A 17157-nucleotide genomic window follows, 5' to 3' on the forward strand; every position below is an offset into this window, starting at 1 on the left:
CAATACGTTTTACAGCAAAATGTGTAAAAGTTATATATAATTAATGAAAAATGTAAAAAATATTTGGGATGATAATGTTATTGTAATTCTGTAACTAAATTCTATTCGAAGTGTATTTTCGTTCTATTACGTTTTTCGCTCTCACGGCTGCAGGAGACCAATCAAAACGGTGTGACGTAACAAAGATAGAAATAGGTTGAAGTACGCAGGTCGCACGTCACAAGCAACGATCCGGCCAGATAAACGTCATGCGTCTCTCATTTTAAGAGCGCCTTTGTTTCTTTTATACTCTTTATGCGCACTGTCTGAGTGAGAATTTGCGTCAATCTCTCTCGATTTCCTCATTTTCTTCGTGCTCAGGCCTCTCGCCACGGCAGCTAACGCACATGGTTCTTTTTTTGGCTCCCGGCTTAGTTACACAGCATGCACTGGTAAAGCGTAGCCGAAGGTCTATATAGCTTAGCTCACTGCCGTATCGGAGCATTTGAATCACGCTGCCGAGGTGTACACTACTCTTGAAACGCCACGAGATTTAGTTTACGTTACTGTTTACAGTTAATTTTAATAAACATAAGTGACAGAAATTAGGTAAAGGAAATAAAAATAGTTTAGGCTAATTAAAAACAAAATATTTTTAGGTAATTTTTTTTAACAATAGCATAAACGTATGAACAGCAAAAGGGTTTAAAAAAAGTATTGTAAAATAACCATATAGTCATTTCGATGACTTTTATGAAGAGAGTAGACAATTCAATATAGTGTACAGCACAGAAATAAAAAAGAATAGAAGGCGCATCTCTAATGTCGGCAAAGGAGAGAGCACGATACACTGTCTCTCTTTTGCGGGTCGTTCCCGTTTACTATTGTAGTCAATGGAGTCGATGACGTTTTGTGTAGTTTTTCTTCGTTTTTTGACTTAATTTAAAGTTATTGTGTAAAAAAACCTATTTTCTAATATATATATATTTCTAAAAAACCGTTTGTTTAAAATTTTTCTATTAATTTTTTTAAATAATTAAATTTCCTAAACAAGTGGTAAACTGTAAGCGTTAACGTACCAAATAACTAAACTAACTTGAATAGTTGGTGTAGTTTTTAAAATAAACAGCTAAAACCTTCCAAAAATACTATGCGCCTATCTTTTACAATGGAGACGAAGGGAAATGGGGACGGAGTTGGCGGTCACGTGAATAGAAAAAAGAATATATCACGGTTTTGAGCAGTTGCGCGTTCTACTCTTTTTTATTTCTGTGGCCACCATATACTGCAGGTTTAAGCATTTTCACGGTTGCTATATGCAGGTTAGCAAGATATGATAAATGAAAAAGAAGAAATGTGTTAAATATATAGCTTGTTGCATGCACATGATCTACCACACATTTAAATGCAGGGCAAAAAATTTCGAGGCTACGGTTAAATAATTCTGTTTATATACTTTGTTTTCTACCGAATGAACCTCATCTTACCCCCTACGCTAATATTTATATATATTGGATGACCCGGCGCGCATTAAAGGGAAAAAAAGAAAAAAGATTTAATAGTTACTCTGCGTTTTAACTTAGAATGCAGTGAGCTAAAGTTAGGTCTATTTGAATTTACCTAAGTTCAATAAGCAATAGAAGCCCCGGAGGCATATTGTGACGTCACGCAGGCTATTTGACATCACTTTTTATTTACAGTACGATGGCTAGTCATATTGAACATATTTATTCAAACACGTCACAAAAGAATGTGCGCAAATTAAAACATTTGGATGAAATAGCGGTATCTACAATCCAGGCTACGCAGGTTAGTACGCTTGTATTTTTTATTTTTTATTTATTCTCAAAGTTCGCAAACCTTATACTACCGCTGTATTATAGTTTGGATAGTAATCGGATAATTTGAACATAAAGCATGATGAAATAGAAATAATATTATAACTTAAACGAGTGCCGGTAAACAGTGCGGTAGCAGTTGGTACTATTTACTTTAGATATATATATATGCTCATTTACGTTGGTTATATGCCTATACAAGAGGCGCCAAAAAAATGTGTTCTGCACTTCGTCTCAGTTTTGCGGTTTAAAAAAAAAGAAATTCCTTTAATGTTCAAGGCCTTTGTCTCTAACATTATTTTAGTTCCATTTGATATTATCAAGAGAGCTATGGATGTTAGTTTCTCCCTATATACGCCAATAGGTGCTTAAACAACATAAAATATATTTTATTTTGTATTGCTTTTAAAATTGTAGGAAAAATATTTGCTAAGCAGAAACCGTATTGAATAAATTACGTGACTGTCACAGGTAATAAACAGTCTGTTGGAATAAAACATTAATGTAACACAATGTGTTATAATGTTAACGAAAAAATGCACAAAACACAATCTAAACATTTTATTTTTGTTGCAGAATCCCCCAAATTGTACGACGGCAAAGAAGTTATTTTGTGACTTAAAGGAGAGATGTGGCAATGGATGTACATTACATCATTACTCCATATGTTTCTTCGCTGCCATAGGAACAGGACGAATAATGTTGTGGGACCTTTCCAACTATCCAGGCCTGAGCAAAGTGATTCAAAATCCCAGCCCGTGTCAGAGCATGTCTGACATCAATGCTGCAAAAAATGCACCAGAATGGCGAAGTGAGTTGTTGTTAACAAATGAAGATTTTCTTATACGGTCTACAGACACATCCTGTCAGTTTAAAGTCGATAATTAAAAGACAAGCTACATAACCGAAGTAAATTGGAATTTGGGTATGTATATAGGACTTGACTCTGATTTAAGGATTGTCGTCGGTTTTAAAATAACGCGGAACGACATATGGTATATAGACAGGGTGACGTGAATAAAAACAAATATAGCGTTCATGTTTTGTGTTTAAACTGAGATAAATATTTTTATAGGTTCCAATATGCCAGATCCTACACCGACGTCCACACCAGTAGTAAAATATACCAAGGGAAATAAACCAGTTAAGTTTACAAGATTCGCCCCATACACTGTGCCCAGCCATCTGCTAGAAGATATTAAACTCGTTCATGCGGAACCTGATCTTTGGTGGATGGGTCACGTGATGAGCTATTTGGTGCGACCAAATGATTGGTTGTTGAAAGAAATCGAGAAAACAAAGACGGAGATTGGTTTTCAACATCCTGTGGTCGGGTGGGCAAATATTTCCATTGATTAGTTTGTCCTCCTTCTATAATACAGGATGTATCGTTAGCACCTAAAATCCATATTCCCTGATCGTGTTTTATTAATTAACAGCGCTATTTTAGAGACGCGCGGCTACGGTTATAAAAATCAGTATATATTCTTTGCCTGAGCTTAATTAGGACGAGAAAAGAGAATGGTAAGATGAGAAAACATGTCCCCGTATCTTACCACGCCCCACCATATAAGATTCTTTTAATTATATCTTCTAATTAATCTAATATGATAGCGCAGTCCATATTATTATTTAAAACTACGAAGAGAAGGGAACAACAACAAACGAAAATCTTATAAACGTTATAAAAAGTACTTTGAAAAAAATAGGAAATAAAAGGCGTGGCTGCTAAACCCAACAAATTTACAAGTTTTTACATTATTCGTATGAACGTGTAAATCCTATAATGCACTTATCCGTACATTGTCGTTATATTATGTTGGTAAATATTCTGCAGAATTCAAGTGAGAAGAACTGATAAAATACGAGAAGCTCCTTACCAGTCTGTTGACACTTACATGGACTATGTCTCTAGTTGGTACGACAGATATGATATGGAACATGACAATGTAAAACGAAGGGTGTTTGTTGCATCTGACGAACCAAGCGTTTTTACTGAAGCAAAATCAAAGTGAGTTAGAGGCCTATAGTTATACATATTAAGGTGATAGGTCTACTGTGAATTAATATAATAGTTGCCTGGTGCGCGTAGGACCTCATCTATATAGAATCACTGCTAACCCTACAGCATTTGAATGAACGAATGAATGTAACTTATTAAACCTCACGTACAGAAGAGGCAACAGCAGTTGTTAATTATAACTCGAGTGTTTATGAATAAACACTAGTATTATGATGTTTTTAAAAACCTAGGTACCCAGATTACATCTTTCTTCATTTGCCCACAAATGAAGCAAAGATTTCAAATGATGGCACCACAAACTTTTTTATGGACGTCTTCCTATTAAGAGAATGTGATTATATTGCTGTAACCTTCTCATCAAACGTAAGACGGCCGTTGTTATTATATTTTATTAATGTTTATGCGGTTTGGTCACATACTGTACAGACAGCGAATAACTAATTTAGGCCACCTAGTGGTACACAGCCATCCCCCTTCTTTGACCAATCAATTCACTTTATTGCGCTTTGATTAGGGGAGATTGTGAGATTGTTAGGGTTAAAAGTGAACGATAATTCATCAATTCGTAGTTATGTTTCAGTCCAAAAAATAAGTATAGCTAAACATTAATCATTTAGTCCGTGTTTGTTACAGGTTGGTCGGCTTGTTCACGAATTACGTCAGACCTCTGGTAAAGACGCAACATTTGGGACCGCTAACCTTGATTTTTCATTCTATGCTAATGGTATGTGGCCGTTAGTATATGAGGCTGTGCTTGCTCACCATCCACCGGAACCCTGTGAGTTGCCAGGTGATATGGATTGGGAAAAACAAAAAGACTATGAGGGTATATGTGAAATGACATTTGAAGTTGGCGACAAAATTGAAAGTGTTCCACTTCTTACACGGGGCATTTTAATTGGAGGCAAGAACGTTGGGACTGGAAAAGCAGGGATGTTTCCTGCAAATAAAGCAAAGCCTATACTGGAATCCGCACCTTATAATGTTGTTTAGAAAACACAGATTGCCTTATAACGACTACGTGACCGAAAACCACTTTGTTGGTTACTTCTATTTTAATTATATTAATCCAGCTTAGTCCCCGTAGTAGTAAAATTAAAGGTGTGCTAATTATAATTGCACGTCCGGCGCCATAGCATAGTTGGTTAGCGCGCTTGCCTCGAACCCAGAGATAATTGATTCAAGGCCCGTCGTTGCTACCATTATGTGCGTAGGTGTCTTTGGAACACTTAACAGCAATTGCTCTAACCCAGTGGTTAGTAACGGGTTGTCCAAAGTATCAGAAACGTAAAAAATAAAAGAATCCACAAAAATATAATTCCCTACAAAGTAACATACTTGGTAACTCGTAAGCTGGTGTGGGGTGTATGAACATCCGTGTTATAACCACTGTCGTTTTTCTACCACGCGAGGATAACGTAAGTTACATTCATAACACGTTCATTACATTCATTCATTCATAACACGTGCTCATTCACTAAAGCTATGCTTCCTTGTAATGTTTTGCCATTCTATTTGTCAAGTTTTCTTTATATACCGTTTTCCGATACGCCCGAGTGCACATACACATTAACCCGGTAAAAAACTAATCTCAAGCAACTGTTTTTACATTTTGCACTATTTTTAGCAACAGCGTAACCGATTGTAAATAAGAAAGTAGATACTAGTAATAAACTTAATCTAAATTTATCAAATTTGATTTTAAAACTCTGTCATGGATTTAAAGCAAGATAGGCCATCGTATACCTGCACATCTAAGCGTGGTATAAGCAAAGAAATTAAGATACCTATCAATGTTGGTATCCTGTATACAAAAGCGTTTGGAAACCGAAAGGATCGTCCTGCTTTGTGTTTACATGGCTGGATGTTAAGTCTTAACACGGATGTTAAGTCTTAACGTTATTTGCTTTTGTCTAATTAAGGTTTAATTAGAGCCATTCTTTTGTGCAACTATAGATAAACTGATGAAGTAAAACGATGCGAAATTCTGAAAATATAAAGAAAATTAGTGTGTATTTCATTTCAGTCCGCCATCATAGTTTGTTGGCCAAATAAATTAACAGTAAGTGCACTGAGAAACATGGGTATGCTGTTTTGATGGTGTAGGTGTAGAGAAATTAAGTCAGTCAGAGTTTTTGTGTATTCAGTTTCCAGTAGTTCGATTTCACCACTGCTTTTTACCTGCATAATAAAGTACATTATTTGAATATTGTGGTTATTTAAAGAAAAAAATTAATGTAATCTTTAACAAAAAAGCCATAGTTCCGAAATCAAAGTAAGCAAATAATGCTGACAGCACCAATATAATTATTTAAATCAGTCAAGGTCAATAATACATGTTACTACAAAACACAAAAACAACACTCGGGCTAGTTAAAAAATATAGTTGAAAAAAATTCTGTAAAAAAAAACTCACTTCAAATTCTAGACAATCAGTTTCAGAATCAGCATACATGGAAAGTAGTTTAAATTTACCATCTGAAGAACATACAACTTGAAAGCCCATCAGTGAATAACACACCTAGAAATATTTTAAACATATGTCAATAAATTGGTAAACTATATATAGAAGATCAATGAAGCAAAATGTTCTACACTGTGTTATATGTTATGGCTGAAACAAAATTGCCATAAAATCCAAAAGTATGTTTCGTGGGTAAAGAAAATAATATATATATAAGTAATAAAATTTGTTACTTGTCGAAATTCTTGAATTTTTTTACTAAAAACTTCTTTTAGTCTTTGGTTCTTAAGTTCAGCTGCATTTAACTTGGTTTTGGCTTCTTTAGAAAATTCAACTGTTGGGTAAAAACATTGTTATTATATAGTGTGTGTTAAACTATAAATCAGTACACGTGGTAAATGCATGTGAATGGCGAACAAATGCGCAGATGTATGAAGAAGGGCATGCATGTAATTACTTCTTAAGTTTTCCCGCCTCGAAGAATAAAAAATGAGTTTATTCAAAAAGTGAAACTGATATGAGTCATCATAAAATTACTTTCAGACATTGAAACTTCATGTCCTTCCTCAAGTTGCCGAAGCTTGAGTTGTAACTTTGCATTTTGTTCCTTTAACTCTGTGATGTCACGTTTCGATTGTTGGTGGGCAAGGTCAGCGGGGTTCATTGTGAAATGTAGAACCTTGGAAATTCAAATTTTATATTTACTATTTAGTAGTCTATAAAATTCACCTCAGATCACTGCTGCAATAGTATTGAAGCTCAACCTACCATGGCAATTGCCGAGTGCAAGAATTTTGCGTCTCTTAATTGGAAACATTTACAGAACGCCCTGCAGTGCTTTTACAAGCTTTTATTATAATAATAAGTTTTACACCAACGCCAGTTATATGTTTTACAATCCCACCAAAAAAATCTAATCCCCCCAAAAACAACTGCCACGTTTCTGGTAATGCGACACAATGAACATGTAATAAAGAACGATGTTACGTCACACTTGCTGTGAGGTAATGGCTTGTGGCCAACAACAACAAAAGCAAAACACAATTTGTGACAGCAATTTACAGCATTTTTGAGGAGTGCAATATCATAAAGGTATGTTTTTAAACAAATGAATACGGAAGTAGTCTATAGAGTATTTCTGTGGAAAAAATAGAGATTAAAGCTGTGGCAATTGCCTAATGCCATGGTGAATTTCATGGACTGATTTAGTGAGTTTGTTTTATAGTAAAAATATTGATATCCCAAGATTAATACAAAAACAAAATGTTTATTACAAATTGCTTTAATTTGATCCAGAGTAAAGAGTTTTAAATGACATGGCACTTACTAAGTAAACAGACACAAACATACCTTAGTTTTGTCTGGGTTGTAATCCCCATTTAAGTTTCTTTGTTCTATCCAGGCTTCTAAGTTTGCAATCTTCTCCATTAAATTTGTTCGTTCAGTCTCAAATGAAGTAATCTGTGGACAAAATAGAAAAACAAATAATTTTCAACTATTGTTAAAACTTTTCATTTTCTGTAACTTTTCTAACAACTTCACAAGAATAAAACAAACAGAGATTTTTGAAACAAAGCTAAAAAATTAACAATACCACAACAAACCTTTTCTTTTAAAGCAAGTACTTCATTTGATTTTTCTTCTAAAACTGATGAAATTGACATTTCTTCTTGTTTTTGACCCGAACTTAAAGATCCTCCCAACTGCATTTGCTTAACTTGCAGTTTGTGACGCAAGGTGTCTTCTACGTGTCTCTTTAATTATATTTCATAATTAATATTTATAAAAATATTTTGCAATTAATGCAGAGTCTTCTGCACTGCATTAGAAAATCAATAGACTGATCAGAAAATCTGCTGTTTTTAGCACTTATGATAATGAATAGTTTTATCCTTTCTTAGAATGTTTTTTTTTAGAACCCACAAAATATTTAAGTTTTAAACCTAAGTTAATGATAATATGAATATTATATATATATACTGATTATTGTCTCTCGGCAATTTATAGACGAAAGTCGGGTATAATAAAAGTTACATACTTTTGGATAAGGTTTACTCCCGCTATACCTTAAGAACTTTATTTAGTTTGTATGTAAAAAACTAAATTGTAAGATACTACAACAAATTTTAAGGAATGCTGTATAGGAATTATGAACAGATGAATGAGTTACATAATTTTACAAGTAAAAAAAGTAATTTCTAATTGATTATTTCTCAACAAGTGACAAATGTACCTGAGATTCTAATTCTAATTCAACAATCCTATCGTGCAGTTTCTTGTTGACGGAAGTCATATTATCCAACCGTTTGTTTAATTGTGTCGTGTGTGATGTCATAGTTAGTTCAGCGTCATAAGTCTGGTAAAAATAACAATTTCATTTCATTTTTCAAGATTAATTTTCCAGGACTGAGTCACACTATTGCATTGAACTAAATACAAAAGCACTTTGGATGTTGGAGTCATGGCCAACTCTGAACTAAATCCTGGTCTCAGGAAAAGGACGTTACTCATATAGAATAAAATTCTCAATATGACAACACAAAGTAGATTTTTTATTTTTAAAAAAAAACAGGAATAAATGTAAAAAACACTGGTTATGACAAACTATGGGGAAAACATAGGATATAATAGGGTGGGGAAAGATGGAACATCTGTTCATTCTATTTTTTTTTCAAAAAATTCAAAGAATTATAAAACCGCATCTTCACGGCCCCATTGTAATTGTTTAAAATACGATGTTTGGATATTGTGTTCCAAACGTGACCCATCTTCCCCCACATACTATATATACATATTATGTTTTAAAAATAGTAAAATAAAATTTTATAGTTCATACTTGTAGTAATGATCGTATTGAGTCACGCTCATAAGCAAACAAGGACGCTCGCTTTTTAAGTCGGATTAATTGAGCTTTTAAAGAAGATATCGCTTCTGTCTGTTCTGTAAACTGTAAAACATGTTGTGTGTTTATATTTTTATTGAAAAAAAAATATTGTAACAGGTAATTTTTGCCGTCTTATACCTATGATGTGCACACAGTTAATGCATACAGTAGCACCATAAATGCTTTTTTGAAAAACAAGAATATTCTTAAAGCTATATGCCTATGCTGCCACGCTTTATTACCAGTTCCTTTGTTACTATTTTAACCATATTAATAATACCAGGCATGAAAAGTGACGCAGCCCTATTAAGGTGTCTACGAGTAACATACCTGCATACGCCCATGTTACGTAGCTTCATAAATGGACCAAAAATTCGGTAATTTAACATTTAAATTATTCATTTTTACCTTTATTTCATATTCTGCTGCATTCTTTCGATCTTCCAATGACCTGCTTTTACTAGTAGCTAATTGTTCCTTCAAAGTTTCAATTTCTTTTTCTAGTTTAGCATTGAAGGAAGAATGATTCTGTAAAATCACAAAATGGAAAAAAAGGATTTGAACAACATGTGATAAATGAATGTAACTTTATCTTCACCTGCTCAAAAAATGACAGTCGGTAAACACGGGTGGTCTGTTTCATACACCTCGTGCCAGCTTACGATTTACCAATTATGTTACTTTGTGGGTGATTATTTTTTATGTATGGCTGATAATTTGGACAACCCATTAGTGACCACTGGGTTGAAGCAATTGTTGTTAAGGGTCTTGCCCAAGGACACATACGCCCACAATGGGTGCAGCGAAAAGCCTTGAACCCATTACCTCTGGGTTTGAGGCAGGTGTGCTAATCAACTGTGCTACGCGTCGGGCGAATGAAAGATAGAAATATGAAAACTAATCATTATATAGGGAGAGCATCTGTAAACATATAAACCACAACATTGTGCCATAGTTAAAATACTAACATTATTTTTCTTACAAAAATAACACACAGCGTAACAGTTTGCACTTATTATAATTATCACATTTTTTAATTTTTTTTATTTTATTTTTTCTAAACACAACAAAATTTTTTAAAGTTACAAAAATTAACAAACCTGCAAGAGTGATACATTATCATCAACATTGGCAGTTGTAGCATTCTGTGTTTTATTAAGTTTTTCTTTCAAAGCCTCATTTTCTGCCACAATTTTTGGAATTTCGTTGCATTTTTCCTCCAACCTTTGTAGTTTTGTATTTGCAGCGATTAGCTGCTCTTTTAATAAAGCACAATTTTCTTGGTTTAACCTAAACAAAAGGACACTTATTTGCTGTTACAAAGAATTTAAAAAAATGACCTTTAAAATATTGTACAAAGGTGAAGCAGAAATCAAGGAGTAAATAAATTACAAGAAATACTTAACCACTGCACCAAGTTTTGAGAAAAAGTTATAACTCATGGAAATAAACATTTTTATAATATGTTGGGGTTATATATACAAGAGTAAATAAAGTACAAGATAAATTTAACCACTACACCAATTGCTGTGAAAAGGTAATAAAAACACATAAAAAAATGTAGTTAATATATCAATAAAAAAAACATACTTAAGATTTGAATTTTCTCTGCTTAAATGAGAAACATCAATTTCCAACTGTCGCAGTCGATTCATGTCTTGTTTAAGAATCTGTTAAAAAAGATATATTTATATAATCATTAACTATGGCTCGTGATGCTTGTATAAATTAAAAACATAACTTCCTATTTGTCTAACAGGGTAATAACAAACTGCAGTTTAGGGTTTTGTGATTGCATATAATATTTTAAGTTTCAAAGCAAAATGCATTAAATGTTTCATCTATGCTCAATAAACACTTTTTTTTCTTAAAAAAAATTAAAATTTTGTAAAAATATAGTCAAGAAAATAAATATATAACAACTTTACTAAGTGCTCAAGATAATTCATATAAGCAATTTAGCTTTCAAGTACTTAATTACAAGATTGCAAAAATTCACAAAATGCTGAACTTGCATTATTGGTTGTACCACAACAATAACAGCTGACTCCAATAAATGGGTCATTATCCTGTACTGTCAGATTCAATATTGTTTGATAAATAATAATTCAGTTTAAATCATGTACAGTTGAAAAAAAGAGAAACAAACCATGTGTATATTATATACATATAAATAGAACAAATTGCAGAATACGGTTAAACCATAATTTCAAAAATATAAATAGAACTCTTACAGAATATGGTTAAATATTACTTAAAAAACACATCAGAATGTAAAATTGATACTATACAGCTAGTCAGCTACTCCACTTGTTAAATAACTGAAAAATATAAAAAAAATTAACTCACATGTGCCATATTTTCAGCCTCTTGTACATTTTCGAGTCTCATTTTTAGTTCATGTATCGTGTGTTCGGCTTGCAACACTTGGTTAGTTTTTTCATCATATTTCGCTTGCAGTTGATATGCAGCTTGTGCTCTAAATAAATAATATTTGTGAAAAAAAAATCCAATCATAAATTCAACATAAAATAAAACAAATTTAAACAGAAAAAATTTTTTTTTGGAAAATAGTCATGTAACTTACTGCGACTTGTATTGTTCAACTTGGCTACAAAGCTCTGCCTGATTGATTTCAAAAAGTTGTTCCTCCTTCTCCATTGTCAGTTTCTGACTCATTAAATCATTGATTCTTTCATTTAGCATTTGTGTTTGCATTGCAAATTCTGTGAAAATATACATAAATGGTGTACAGCATGAAAAATTATCATTGCATTTTAATTTGACACCTGGAAGTCATACTTATCTTATATAGTGTATATATAGACTATAGTATATACATAGTAGAGGCAAATGCACATGCCAAGCACTTTTAAGCTTGTGGCCGAAATTCGCCCAACTTTTTACTTTAATTTAAAGGTTTGTTACGCAGTTTATATCTGTAACAATAAATGAAAACAATGCCATTGTTCACTTACAAGTACAACGTTTAAATTTGGTAAGAACCTTTTACTAAACAAAGGTAAACCCAAATTTATATCTAAATGCACTCTGATAAAACAAGTACATAAACAATGCGCCCAAAAAACATTGACAGTTTTGTGGTGCAAACCTTGTGTTTAACATATCCCACATAAAAAATCCATTAAAAAAAAACAATAAATGTTGCTGTTATAGTCATTTTAAAACAGTATACATTTTGGGACAATCTGTATTCTGTAAAGATAAAATATTTTTACTTTGTTCATTCTGTTGTTTTAATCTCTGTATCTCCATTGCACTTTCCTCCCATTTTAAAATCTCCTCATGTTTGGTTTGCTCAAGATCTTTCACTTTATCGCTCAAATCAATGGATTGTTGAGTTAGGTCGGTCACTTGTACTTGATATTTGCTACATCTGTAAAATTAAAAGTAAAAACTAAATGGACACAGAAAAACATTAATGTTGGTAGTCTGAGACTGGGAAATTTGATTAACATTGGCTATTCTAAGCAATCCTCTTGCATGCCTTGGCATAAAAGCTTGTCCATGTAAAATAGGACCTTCCCAATTATGGCTCACTGTACACAATGAGTAAGTATATATATTATACAATATAATCTATATATATACGAATACCAAATTTTACAGTTCTTGTTAAAATGTTAATCTTAAGTTCGCATTTTCCCACCCTACCACTACCACATGATGGCAATGTAAACAATACATATGTACATTGCACAAATAATACACGCATGAGTTTGCACAAACATCAAAACAAACACATATTCTCCTGGGTCGCCAAAAAGAAAAAGGTTGAACTTTGGATTATTAAAGACCCGAATCCATCAGGCCACAATGTGAAACTGAAACACCAACCTCTCATGTAGTATCTGTTTTTCCATCTCAAGTTCTTTTATCTTCGATTCCAAATTCACAGTTCTCTGGATGAGCAACTTCTCCGAAGATGAATGATTTGATTCCAGTTGTTTGAGTTTCACCTAAAAATATTGTTTTGAGTTATTATTTACCACACAATACAAAACGTATGAATATGAAAGGGTTTTGCATTACCTTACATATGGGCTGTCATGTTTACATTGAAAGTGAACAGAAAATTTGTTTTATTCAACATTGTGCAAATAACACACTACATACACATTATGTAATAATGCCAACTTATTTTAGTAATATAGTTAAACCATAAATTCCAAAAAAAAAACAGATAAAAAAGGGGAGTTTTTTTTTGCGGGATTTAACTTTGTAAATATACATATATTTATATGTAAAATATAGAAGTGTATAAAACCTTTAAAAAAATGCAAATTACCTTAGAGAGAACATTAGAAACTTGCAAAGCAGTAGATTGTTTATGATCATCATCACTTGGCAAGCTAAATGGAATTGCACTGATGTGCTAAAAAATAAGTTAAATTAGTTACAGGCACCAGAAAGTGTTTCTATCCCACTGTTGGACTAATCTAAAATTATTTTAGGGACTAAACCAACTAAGAGTAAATAAAGTACAAAATAAAGTTAACCACTGTTTAACCACCGTTTCCACCGAAAAATTTTCATTTTTGGGGATTACCTTTTTACATCTAAACAGAACCTTACTGCATAGTTTTTTTATAGGTTCATAAAATTTACTTTGTGCTTTGTTACTTACCATTTAATTACGTTTTAAAGACATTATATATATATAAATATATATACTATATATATATATATATAATAGCCTACCAAAAATGGCTGAATAAATAAATACAAAGCCCTGAAACATTTATGAAATTACATACTGATGATTGCTGCATTGAATTTTCTTTTGCCGCTGACATAAAGTCATGAAATTCTCCCATTATTCTCATGACTTTAGTGTTGTCAGGGGTCATTCCAAGTGCAAATCTTTGCTCCATGTTAAATGTGTGTAACAATCTTTTACTATAGTATAGCCACCTTAAACCTTCAATAAATTAAAGAAACAGAAATGCTTTATAATAATATGATGAATGCAAGCATAAGATTTAATATGCAGATAAAGATTGCAACTATACACAATAATCAAGTGGTTAAACTAGAACAATTGCAAAAAAACTACAAAAACGAAGTAGATATTTCAAAAAATAAATAAATCGTTACTGAAATAGTCTTATTTCAGCTTTTAAATTTTTTTTGGACATTTGGTTATTTTTTTTATAGATTTTAATAAATAATAAGCACTCTATTTATACCCATTAGCACAGTGCTGCCATTCGGCCAACAACACAATTAAGTATATCCAATTCTATATCCACATTTAACTGCATGGGCTATAAAGTAGTATATAGTAGTACTGTATATTATAATTATTATAGCACATTTTTTCACAAATTACATACAATAAGAAAAACACAGAATAGGAAGCATTTGTGGTTTCACAGAATATACAAATTGAACTTAAAGAAATATGATATAAACAACTATTTTACGTTTAAGGCTAAACGTATCTTACTTAATAAACATGACTTTAGTTTGTACACAGTTCATTTACACCAGTTTGTCTGTTATATAGATCACAGACTCAAAAGATGAATACATTTTCTTCCAAAACTACAACTGCATGTCTACTGTTTATATATATTGTGAGAAAAAAATCAAAAAATGAAATATAGCTATAAAAGTAATTTAACAGTGATTCATGTCATCCCATATCATTTGTTGCAAAGAGAAAGCATTAAGCTACTTTTCCATTGCCATCAAATGTGGCTTGGGCACCATCGGTAAAACTGTCATTCTCCGTAAGTAATGATCTAATGCTATCTTCTTGTATGTTTAATTGCGTCTTCTCTTTATGATACCGATGGGCCAGGAGGGCGAGTGCCAGGACAAATAGAAAACCTCCAATTGCTAGTAAAATGCAGGGAACGGCATGGACAGCTTTAATAAGCCCAAGGACCTCAGATTTAAATTGATTCGCTGTTACTCTATCTAACACTACACTTTCATTTAACCATAAAGTAGGAAGAATTACTTTGGGGAGGTTAGCCATTTTCGGAAATACTGTAGAATTTTTCATATCTACATTTAACTGCAGACGTTTCATTGCGCTAAACACTGCACCAGACATTGGTTCAATATCAAGAATTGTTTCATGTTCATTTTTGTTTGGATGCAGACCATTGACACCGTTTATGTACTTCTCAGCACCGAGATAAAAATGAGGGGAAGAAATAATAACTGGAGCACCTTGTTTGCAAGGAGCAAGGCTGAGAACTCCTGCATCAAGACAGTTGCCGGCTGGAACACAGAATCCAGCATTGTCAGGATTAGTCGTCACATTTGCAAATACTTCTGCTGGCAGGTGAAATCGCTTTGTAGCTATCGACCTAACCTCAGTATCTTTTTCAAATACAAGGTACATAGACCTACACACATCTGTGGTATAAATATATAGGCGGTCATCGTCTGTGACTTTTGGTGGCATAAATACACCATCTGTACCATTCAGCATATTTGCCTCTTTTGTTGACCAGTAGTTCAAAGATTCCATTCCATTCCAACGCTGCAGGTCGTTTGCAAGCGAGAGATCACTCCTCCCAGTGTTAGCAAGATAAATACCATCGTCTGAGTTATTAAATCCATAAAAAGCACCAAACTCTCCTGGTAGACTTACTCCAAAAACCTTTAGAAATTGGCTTGCCATTTCCAATACTGGATCAGGGTAACCAAAAAGCAGTTCTTGTGCTGAGTGTGTTACAAAAACATCACTGTCTTTAAGCAAAGTCACAAGATTTGATATAATTGTCTTTCCCCAGGACGGGAGAGTTTTAATTAATTCTTTGATGGTAAACAAAGGAATGTTCACCTGGGTGATATTAATTTTAGATGGATGGTTATAGGAACCTTCTGATACAAACACAAGTGTATGATTGTATTTGTATGCAACAGTATCATTGGTGTAAAATGCAACATCGATTCTAGGCTGGAATAACCTGTACCTGAATGGTCCAATCTCTGTAACATCAGGTTTTCCTCCGTTAGAAACTTCTTCTGGGTTTGTTATGTTAAACAGCCAATATTCCATGTAAATTGGTGGTTTTGGGTTCATCCATTGCGAATATGCTGGCGAGTCCAAACTTAGTACAAGTTGTTTGTTCATTTCCATGTTTATGAATTTATCAGCGATATCCATTCCAAATAAAACTGCCCCACCGGCAATTAACAAAATTGCGATCAAACCAAGAGCGATATGACACGACTTGGATTTGCAACATCCTTGCTGTTTTGGAGACTGTTTTTCAGCCATTACTGATTTACTTATACAAACGTTCTACCTGTGCAATACCAAACCTTTAGAAGCAAATATCTGTGTACGAAAGCGTATAGAGTATTTTAAAATTATATATACCGCAACAGATGTACAACAGCAGGCATCAGCCACAACAATAGCACCACTAAAATCCTGCCAGAATTCTGCTAGAATTACGCTAACAGAAAAGTGACGTTGAAAGCGCAGTGTTGCCGGCAACGCAAAAAAATATTTAGAGCAGGGTATAAATAAGAACTTATTTTTATAATTTTAAAAGATGTCCCGTCATTTTATTTGCAAAAATTTAACGAATTCTTGTAAAGTAAAAAGGGTGAAAGCAATTTTTTTAAATCGAGTCAACATTATTACCGAAAACCGCAAATTTTACCCCAAAAAGTGCTCATACTCAAATCATCCTGCTAGGAAATCTGTAACTTTTAAATGCAAAACGACAACGGATCTTGGTAAAGTGAATGTATCTCTTTGATTTAAAAAAATAAAATCGCGCCCCCTTGTAACGATTTTTTTTAAATCGAGTCAACATTATTACCGAAAACCGCGAATTTTACCCCAAAAAGTGCTCATATTCAAATCGTCCTGCTAGGAAATCTGTAACTTTTAAATGCAAAACGACAACGGATCTTGGTAAAGTGAATGTATCTTTTTGATTTAAAAAAATAAAATCGCGCCCCCATCTAACGA

The 17157-nt window shown here is 33.1% G+C and overlaps 3 protein-coding genes across 7 annotated transcripts in view; 1 reads left to right on the plus strand and 2 right to left on the minus strand.

The window, feature by feature from the left end:
* Window positions 1-5160, plus strand: part of LOC100176073 (alpha-(1,6)-fucosyltransferase) — an 8546-nt gene extending 3386 nt beyond the window's left edge. For all 5 annotated transcript variants that reach the window (XM_018813263.2, XM_026836108.1, XM_018813262.2 and 2 more), the window contains exons 5-10: window positions 1680-1788; window positions 2394-2628; window positions 2893-3151; window positions 3655-3828; window positions 4071-4203; window positions 4474-5160. In XM_018813263.2, coding sequence (XP_018668808.1) covers window positions 1680-1788; window positions 2394-2628; window positions 2893-3151; window positions 3655-3828; window positions 4071-4203; window positions 4474-4833 — 1270 coding nt within the window. In that variant the 3' untranslated portion in view covers window positions 4834-5160. The remainder of the gene's footprint in view (window positions 1-1679; window positions 1789-2393; window positions 2629-2892; window positions 3152-3654; window positions 3829-4070; window positions 4204-4473) is intronic.
* Window positions 5161-5747: 587 nt separating this feature from the next.
* LOC100176070 (mitotic spindle assembly checkpoint protein MAD1) lies at window positions 5748-14791 on the minus strand. Its single transcript, XM_002126954.5, has 17 exons — window positions 13967-14791; window positions 13498-13584; window positions 13047-13168; window positions 12428-12585; window positions 11776-11914; window positions 11538-11667; window positions 10779-10858; window positions 10289-10478; window positions 9597-9716; window positions 9141-9251; window positions 8538-8660; window positions 7909-8058; window positions 7655-7765; window positions 6842-6983; window positions 6538-6638; window positions 6257-6361; window positions 5748-6021 (listed from the first exon to the last, which is right to left on the minus strand). The coding sequence occupies exons 1-17, from the start codon at window positions 14081-14083 to the stop codon at window positions 5863-5865; spliced, it is 2145 nt and encodes a 714-aa protein (XP_002126990.1). The 5' UTR covers window positions 14084-14791; the 3' UTR covers window positions 5748-5862.
* LOC100186278 (lysosome membrane protein 2-like) overlaps window positions 14131-17157 on the minus strand; it is a 4216-nt gene continuing 1189 nt past the window's right edge. Inside the window, exon 2 of the mRNA XM_009861297.3 lies at window positions 14131-16505. Within this exon, the coding sequence (XP_009859599.1) occupies window positions 14881-16452 (1572 nt within the window). The 5' untranslated portion in view covers window positions 16453-16505 and the 3' untranslated portion in view covers window positions 14131-14880. The remainder of the gene's footprint in view (window positions 16506-17157) is intronic.

The sequence above is a fragment of the Ciona intestinalis genome, chromosome 9 (assembly GCF_000224145.3).
Source record: "Ciona intestinalis chromosome 9, KH, whole genome shotgun sequence".
Classification (NCBI taxonomy): domain Eukaryota; kingdom Metazoa; phylum Chordata; class Ascidiacea; order Phlebobranchia; family Cionidae; genus Ciona; species Ciona intestinalis.